Genomic DNA, 9,946 nt, shown 5'->3' with positions numbered 1-9,946 from the left:
TATTATAATGACTAGTTTAGTTATGTGTTACTTTCTCCGTTTATTATTGTTTGTCATGATTTTTATTTATTGAGTCAAATTATAAAACTTTGACTAACATTTTAAGATGTATTTTTTCAGTCATAGTTGCAAAAAAAATATTGACTGACCCATTTATAAGCTCAACTTATCAAACTTAGAGTTTCTATTCATGTTTTAGCCAAATAACTTTTAGACAGATCAATTATTCGCTTATTTATTAACTCAGTCTATCTTACCCGCGCGCCCATTGCACTACTATCTTGATGTAAAACTTTTCAAGTGAAATTCCGTATTCACTCGAACAAATATCGAACACCACGTGGAAAATCAAGAAAAATTAACATAACGCTTTACCCTGACTTTCTTCAATTTTAATCGAATCTTTATACAAATACCGAAATACCAGGTTTTCTAGTATATATAACTATTAGAATTGTTCAGGTCAGAGTATCCCTTATTATTTGGCCTATGACCTGGCCAAAAACCTCAATTTTCTCTCTTATTGTTACATATTAAAACAACTCCTTCAAGTTATAATTAAACTAAACTGTTTATACAAGAAAAGAACCTATCAAAAATCTTCCATTATTTCCTTTCTACAAAAGCAAAGTATAGTCCCAAAAAAAATAAATCAAACACTTAAATAAACACCCCTTTTTTTTCTATCTTTTTGTTTTTTTTTTTTTGTTGTTGTTGATCAAGAATGAGAAATATAGCAAGTTGTTACAATGAACATGCTATAAAAGTAACAAATTCACATTGTTCAAATCCATCAAATCAAGTAGTATACAACATTCCTTCACTACAAAATGTTGTTACATGTATTTACAAAGTGAAAGTTTCATCAATAGAGAAGCAACAATTCTTGATTAAAATTACATGGTGTTGTTTATTACAACATGTATTTTCAATCAGTATAAGTGAAAGATACATCAAGAATTTCAAGAAAGTTGTTACAATACTAGACAAGTCAAAAGGTTCACAAACAATTGAATTGTATTCTTCAAGATTCGACGTTTATTGGGATCTGTGCAACGCCAAGTATGAAGGAGGTCCTGAACCAATCAAAGGGTTCTTTGTGAAGATATTAGTGAATTGTGAGGTGGGTTTGGTTCTTGGTGACATGGGGCATGAGTTTGAGTTAAAAAAATTGAATCTTGATGATAAATTTTCAAGATTTGGATTGGTTTCAAGAAATGAACATTTTTCAAGTAGTTCTGTTTTGGTAACTAAGGGTAAGTTTAGTGATAATGGAAAATGTCATGACATCTTGATCAAGAACTCATCATCAATGTTGTTTGTATCAATTGATAAGAAAAGTGTGATACAAGTGAAGAGATTGCAATGGAATTTTCGCGGAAATCAAACGATATTTTTAGATGGATTGGTTGTGGATTTTATGTGGGATGTTCATGATTGGTTGTGTAATCCAAAATCTGGATGTGCAATGTTTATGTTTAGGACAAGAAGTGGATTGGATAGTAGATTGTGGCTTGATCAAGAGAAGAATTTGGAGCAACAACAAGAAGAAGAAGAAGAAAAAGATGGATTTTCTTTGATGATTTGTGCTACTAAGAGTCCTGATTAATTCATCACAAAAAGAAAAACTAATATTTAATCATTAAGTTTCATTTTTTAGTTCTTTGTTTGTTTATCTTCTGAATCTTCTTCTTCCTTTTTGTTGAAGAAGATAGGAGTGGTTTGTGTTTGCTGACTTGTTTAGAATTTTTAAAAATGTTATCAGGTGTTGTTTGATTTTTCGAAGAGTAATGATCTTTTTGAAGGATTCGATAGAGATGTGACGATATTTTTGATGTGTTCGAGAAATATAGGGAATGGTTATGACTATTATAAGGTGTTTGATTATGGAATTGTGAATGAAAATTTTACTTTTCAAAGACTTCAACTTTTTGGGTTCTTTGTTTGTTTATCTTCTTGATCTTTTCCTCCTTTTTTTTTTAAGAAGAAGATATGAATGATTTATGTTGCTCACTTGCTCAAATTTTTCAAAAATATCGTTAGATGTCTTTTAATTTTTGAAGAGTAGTGATGTTTACGAAGGACTCGATAGATTTTTGATGAGTTAGAATATAGGGTAGGAAATGTTGATGGCTATTGTGAATTATAAGGTGTTTGATGAATATCATTGGATGTCTTTTGATTTTTTTTTTGAAAAGTAACGATATTTTTGGAGGATTCTACATAAATATGTATTTTTAATGATTTCAAGCAATATTGAAAACGTTGATGGCTATTATGACTATTATAAGGTATTTAATCATAGAATTGAAAATTAAAAATTTTACTTTTGCAAGACTTCAACTTTGTGAATCTTGTTGATTTGTGTTAGAAAAAGACTCAATCTTTTAGTTTTGCATATTAGTTCATTGTTTTGTATTCATCTTCTTCTTCTTCTTTTTGTTAATTGTAATCTAATTAGGAGGTCACGAGTTTTAGAACGAAATTAATTTTTTATTAAGAAAATATAAAATAAAATTGTATATAATTAAAGCTTCTTTTTTTTTCTTTTTTTTTTAATTTTAGTTTGGGTAGTTTCTTGGAAAATTCTTGTGTCAGAAAGGGTTTAAAGAGAATTTATTGCAGAAAGATATGAGGTAGACTTTCCTAATATAAAAAAAAGGTACAAAATTAACAGCATATGGCATAGGATGGGCTAAAAAGATTCTTTATTGTGAACCTTAAAAGTGGATAACATGGGCTTCATTTTATATATACGAAAATGATAACATAATCAGTATAATTTTATAAATGGAATTCGAAGAAAAATAAATATAAGTAAATCTTATCTTTATTGATATAGTATAGAGGTTGTTCTCGATTCGATCCTCAGCTTAAGAAAATAATTTTTGAGACTAGTTTGATAAAAAATACAAAAAAGAAAAAGATAGTGACAACGAAAATTTTATGATGAAAATTTGAAGATGCATAAGTAGTAAAAAGGAAAGATAACCAAAGTAAAAGTAACGATAATAGTAAAGAATTAAAGAATAAAATGATGCATAGTAATCAGCGGCGAAATAAGAATTTTTATTAAAGGAGTTCAAAATCTGAAGAGTGGACACACAAACTAGCCAAAAGAGGTTTCACATCTAATATATACATAAAAAGTTTATTTTAACAATATATAAATAATATAACTTTCCATCGAAGGCGATTCAATGAAACCCTGAACTTAAAGGTGGCTCTGTGTAATGACCCAGAAGGTTAGTTTTGTAAAATTATCATTTGAGCCATATATATACTAAAATAATTTTTTAGAATTTATTTCTCTTAGTACAAAATTAAATTAGAAAAGCTTTAAGAATTATATAAATTATATATAAATATTTATACAATCAAATAGTGTTACATATGAATTTAATATAATTGTTGTTGCAATTTGGTAAGCAACAAACATGATGAAGCAATTAATCTAGGGGTTAGTTCTGTATATTTTTTAAAATAAATTACCAATTCATTTAATGCTCAAAATTTTATATGTGTCATATAAATAATAACGAAAAAAATTATACATTTTTTTAAAAAATATTATAAAGTATTATAAGAATAAACATCTTAAAGTATTTAAATTTAAAACTCGCATAAAAATTTGGTAGACTTTCTTTATTTCATCTTTGTTAAGTAGATTAAAACAAATAAAATAATATATATTGATCCTTACTAATATATACTTTTTAAACTAGTTTGACATAAGTCATTAACTTAATTTAATATCATAAAATCAAAAAGTTTTCTTTATTTGTTTTAAATTTTGTTAAGTTACCTTGCATCTCCATATATTTTGTCAAAAGGGAAAATGGTCAAATATGTCCCTAAACTATTCGAAAAGGTCTAGATGTACCCTCTGTTTAAAGTTTGGTTCACTCATGCCCTCGCCGTCCAACTTTTGGTCCAAATATGCCCTTATGGGCGTTAAGTGTCATGTTGGACATATCCAACTCATTTTTCATTTCTTTAAATGTCATATGGAATTGACTTGTCATTTTGACCTTACCACATGACATTTATATGAAAATGAAAAGATATTCGGACTCATAAACACCTAATCCGACCCATAAATCAACTCCCTTTAAATTCACTATCCGACTCATTTTTAACAGTTTTATTTAATTTTTATTTTTACGGTAAATCCCGAAAATAAATAATTGATTAATAAAAAATAGAAAAAATATGAAAAACATATAAAATTAACGCCAAAAATTTACAAATAAATATATAAAACAGGAAAATAAGATCTAATGACTTAACTTTCTTATGAATAAGAATTATAAAAAGTAAGCATGATAGAAATCAACAAAAAAACTAATTGAACATTTACTGATTAAACGTTAACCAGTGCATGTGGTGATTCTTTCTCTGGCTAACATGTGGGCAAGGGAGGGTTAATGATATGCTATGTGTTATCCAGTTATAGATAGATGTAGAGATGACGACCGTAGGTGAAGTAGATAGACTCTTTCTTGAGATTTGTGCCTTTTGTCGAACAAGTTGTGCCCGTCTTCACAGGGTAACTTATAAAAATTGCTATTTCTCCAATGCTTTCCGCTTTTATCCATTTTCCTTTTATAAAATCAAATCGACGTACTTGAAAGTGATATGGAATATCAAACTGTCTTCCGTTACCAACCAAGTGAACATAAAACAACATATCGTTAAAAGAGGATTGAATGAGGTAATCCTTGTAAAAAGGATGGTATGATTTCAACAAAATTGGAGATTCATTAGCTATTGGTGTAGCTGTTATTCTTCCAGTATCATTATCAAGATCCAAACGAGTTAGAATAATATTTGGCCATCCAATTAATGTATAAATTTTTTTCTGAAAAACTGTCCAGATACGAAGACTTGAATCTCCAATAATTGATTGGACATCTTGTTTATGAAACTCTGTATTATAACCTGGTCTGCAGAAGTACAAAGTAATCAGCTTCACATCCTCATCCTCATTAGAGTCTCCATCCCCATCCCCATTCGAGTTCGAGTTCGAGCTCTCATCCTCATCATTATCCTCATTTTCATCCTCATCCTCGTCCTCGTTCTCGTTCTCGTCCTCATCCTCATTATCATTATCATCCTTGTTCTCGTTCTCGTCCTCGTTCTGATCCTCATCCTCATCCGTGTCATCATCATTGAGAGTAGTCTCAATTAGGAAGATAATTAGACATTCGGGATCATGAGGTGATGCAGATAAAAGGCATTGCTTTGCAGGAAGTGGCGGGAGCTGAATTTTTTCGTTTGAAATAAAATTCCAAAGATAACAATCATTAGATATAATGCTTTCTAACACGAGCCACTCATCTACATAAGCAGATATTGTATTTTCTTTAAGTTCAGAAATACTTTTCTTATAATATCGATTCTCCGATACACTAAAAAAAGTTTGTCTGTGCATAGCATCACCATGACATATAAGAAGCCAAGGATATTGGGCAGAATAGGGAGGTTGTCCATACTTTTCCTTCTTGTTCTCTTCTTCCAACTCCATCTTCCCTTTCGTTTCTACTGAAAAACAAAGAAAATTAATTATGTTTGCTTTTGCCGTTTTGGAGTACGTTAAAAGAATAACTATAACTATACATTATATAAAAAAAAAAAAATTGTATTAGTCCAAATATGTTTAGGACAAGGAAATTTATTTTCCTTTAGTAAATATAATTTGGATTTCCATAAATAAAAACATTGCCGATAATTGTTCTTTTCCAATAAGCAAAATATTTCCAAATTTCCACTACGCCCTTTAATTACAATATTTTCTACAATCCAGGTTATTAATTAATGCAAGAGATTGAAATAGAACCAAAAAAAAAAAAAGAATTTAAATCGATAGTCAACTTGGACATGCGATATGGTATCATAAATATGGAATTATGAGATGAAATTCAAGTTTTGTATGGACATACGGTATGAAATTTTGGTGTTGTATATTTTCTCATAAACATAAAAATCCCCTAAGTTCTAACACTATTAAAATAACCCCATTTGTTTATTCAATATTATCAAATAAACAAAAATTATAAAATCGTATAATAAATTATTACAAAGTTATTCGTTCTCTACTCAAGTAATTGTTTCATCAATATGTTTGAGTAAAAATGAAAACACCTTTCACGAGCTCTTACTCAACAATCGTGAAGTGTGAGTTAAAAATGACTATATATTAGTGAGGATAACAAATTTATGTTGATGAGAATAATAAATTTTAAAAAATAATGACGTGATTATAAATTTTATTTACATGTGAAATAAATGATTAATAGATATAAATGTGGGATTCTTTAAATAAAATATAAACTCGTGGATCAATTTTTGTATTAAAATAACTCAAATCATGATATGATATTCCCATATGATTCCATATCATGGTTTTTGAAGAAAATATGGCATCACATCTCATGATATGGAATCATGAGATGGAATTAGCGTAAAATCGCTTGTCCAAACACTGATTCCATCTCACTATACCATATCGTGATATAATATCGCATAGCTTAATGCCTACTAAATATTCATTTTTTCGAGAAATGGATTTGATAGTAGGCCTTACATTGATAGTGAATCATCATAATGGGAATAGTGCTGCAGCAACAATTTATAGAATGGTCTTAACAGGTTGCATCTATTATATGTGGCAAGAGAAGAACCAAATATCGAACCTTGTGAAGAGAATAATTCAAGACGTATAATTTAGAGACAGTCTTAAAGTGAAATTAACTAAATACTTGACGATGTTGAACTACTATCCAAGCTAAAGTAGTCGATAGATGGTTAGGAGATGAAAAGTTATTAGTTGGGTTCGATCTAGTCGAAATAGTTCCTTTTTCTTTTTCTTTTTGTGAGCATGTAAACTCCTTTTTGGTAATAAAATGCTTAGTTACCAAAAAATATAAATGGAAAAATAAGTTCAACTTATGTTTTAATCTATTTTTCTTAAAGGCCGTAAAATACCTAAAAACTAAGTTAATATAGAATGGATGGAGTTTATTTTATGAAGCGAAAATATAAAATAATGTCGTCTTTAAAATCATAAAATTACACAAGAAATTTTTTTATTTTCAAATTGAAAAATTGTATTTGAGAGTAAGGAGTTGTGTTAAACCATGAAATTTTCTTTGTCGTTGTTTTTGTATTTTTGTTAGCTTTGAATCAGAGTGAAAAGATTAAAAATATTAATTATTTGATTATTCCAAAATTTTAAGTTTTTTATTAATATGAAATTTTATGGTTTAAACTTAAGAGTATAAACTAAATTAAGCACCCTAGAAGTTTTATTTTGTTGTCTCCTTAGTTTTTTTTAGTTTTTTTTTTGTCTCCTTATTTTATTTTAACATATACAGTGTAATTTTACCAAATTTTAGTTTGAAGTAGGTCTAAGTTAGCAAATTTAAAAAGTATTACTCATAAAAACTGTCCAACATAAAATGGCAAAATAATTTATTTAGAGAACATTGCAAAATAAGTTGAAAAAAAAATTAAAAACCAACAAAAATGGAACTATACGATCAATCATCCTCTGGTTCGATCCAAATGCATGATGTTGGTCGAACCAAGTTGAAAATATTTGGACTTGAATAAGCTTTGATGCCCAAATAATCAAAAGAGTAATATTTGCGATTGACCAAACAATAGAAAACACCATTTTCGTTGTGAAACATTGAAAAATATATCTTGTTCCCTAATCCCGGTGCGACACGTGCTTTCAAGCACGATCCTACCAAGCTCACAAACAATGTTTTATTATCGTCTAAACTTGTTATTTTTTTCCTCTCCAACACCTCTCCATTCATTTTGTACCTCCAAACCTCTACTTCCCCTTCGAGGTGAGATAGAAATACAACTAATATTCCTTCATTGTCGACATCTTCTGCCATGTAAACATATTGGATTGACTTTACTCTTCTCCTTGGAAAGGGTTTACCATAAAATTTCCAACTAGGAATTGAGTTTTCATTTATGGTCAATATACCCAAATTTCCTTTATCTCCCACTACATAAATAATATTATTTTTAAAAAATATTGGACTAGTGCATCCCGTTAAATTAAAACATTTATATCTATCTGTTTGATCGTCTAAGTTATGAAACGTCCAATTAGTCTCTCCAACTTTGATGATGCACACGTCTGGAGGATTACCACAGTAGTCCAAACCAACAACAAAGCAAGCAGATGACGACGAGTCTGGAGGACATGAAAATGTCCAAGAAGCGATATATTCGCACTCCTCTTGTAGATCAGGAAGTTCAATTATGTCATTGCTAATATGATTGAAAAAAAACATGTCGCGTTTACCGTGACTCATCAGTAACCAATTACCTTTTGAACTTCGAATTCGGGAATCCATTAATTTCGGAATTGGGATGGACGTAGTCGTCATAACATTGTACACAGGATGAAAGAAATCAACGATTCCAGTATCTCCACGCAATGTGATCAAATAAGGCGATTTTTCTGGTTGAGCAGGACAATGTGGAGGGGTCACGGGTGTGTGTCTCCATTTTTTACAAACGGCACGAAAAATAAAATATTCCGCGGCAATAAGACGTGATGATATTAATCCGAGTATGTCTGACGGTATACCATCTGACCACAATGCAGCCTCCATTGTTAAAAAAAAATTGTCGATGAGAAAAATTATGGAACTCCGTATTATAAACTATAATAAGAATTGGGACAATAAGTTAATTACTTGCTAACTCCTTTTCCTTAACGTATTTGAACTCACTATTATTTTTATTTTTTTCGGAAAAATCAGCAGAAATAGTAATTTAAATTTAAATACAACTATAAATGACAATGTTTTTATTTATGGAAATTCCAATTTTATTTTCTAGAAAGTAAAGGAAAACAATTTTCCTTGTTCTGGACCTATTCTAAGCCCTTTTCCTTGTAGTATTTGAACTCATTTAATCATATTATTGTAGTAGTATATAATGTAAAATTTGATTATTTTAATTTAGCCACACATTATATTATCAACTATGAAGAAAATACGAGGTAAAGAGAACTAGATATTATATGATCATCACAAAGTTTACAATATATTGCTATTTCTTCAATGTTTTCCGCTTTTATCCATCTTTCTTTTATAAAATCAAACCGAAATACTTGAAAGTGAACATATAACAACATATTGTTGGAAGAGGATTGAAAAAGCATAGTATGAGTTGAAATAGATTGAAATATTTTGTACAATCCAAGTTACTAAGCAAGAGATTGAAATAAAAAAAAAAGTAAATTGGGTCATCTTTGTTGGGCTAAAAATTCAACTTAACAGCCCAAGTATTTGAGTTGCATTTTCTAGGTATGAATTTACACTGGATAGTCACTTTAGACACCTCTATTTACATTCTATCCATTTTAAAAACTAACTAGTTGTTTAATAGTTGATTATAATTATGCAGGTATTAATTATATGTTCGATTGATATTGATTAGAATTATGCAGGTATTAATTATATGTTCGATTAGCTATAGGAAAATTCATAAGTTATTTTACGGCAGAAATTAGTTGTGCATAAATAATACATAGATTTTCTTAGACATGTAACATTAGTTATGTTCTTCCCTAACGAACTATTAAACATGATATTATTTAGTTGTATATGTAATGTCTGCATAACTAACCTTCAAAACAACTACTAAACAATCCTTGAATTTTCAATGTAGCGAGTATTGAAAAACTTCATCCATCCTCACTTGCTTCTTCTTTATCAGAACACGATAAATATAATTCAGTTCAAACAAATTAATTGTGTCATCTCGATGAACTTTGTTTCTTCTTTATCAGAACATGATGACTGTAATTTAACTCGAATAAATTGAGATGGTATCTTCTTGGTGAACAGTAAATATCAAAATTTGATATTAAAAACACTTTTAAATTATGCTTACTTCACAAACTTTCAAA

The 9,946-nt window shown here is 29.1% G+C and overlaps 1 protein-coding gene across 1 annotated transcript; it reads left to right on the top strand.

The window, feature by feature from the left end:
• Positions 1–493: 493 nt before the first annotated feature.
• On the top strand, positions 494–1,925 carry LOC107030648. Its single transcript, XM_015231912.2, has one exon. It carries the CDS (start codon positions 725–727, stop codon positions 1,607–1,609), a length of 885 nt encoding a protein of 294 aa, XP_015087398.1. The 5' UTR covers positions 494–724; the 3' UTR covers positions 1,610–1,925.
• Positions 1,926–9,946: the final 8,021 nt, after the last annotated feature.

Source organism: Solanum pennellii, chromosome 9 (genome assembly GCF_001406875.1).
Source record: "Solanum pennellii chromosome 9, SPENNV200".
NCBI lineage: Eukaryota > Viridiplantae > Streptophyta > Magnoliopsida > Solanales > Solanaceae > Solanum > Solanum pennellii.
The sequence above is the reverse complement of the archived record's forward strand: the minus strand, read 5'-3'. Positions and strand labels throughout refer to the sequence as shown.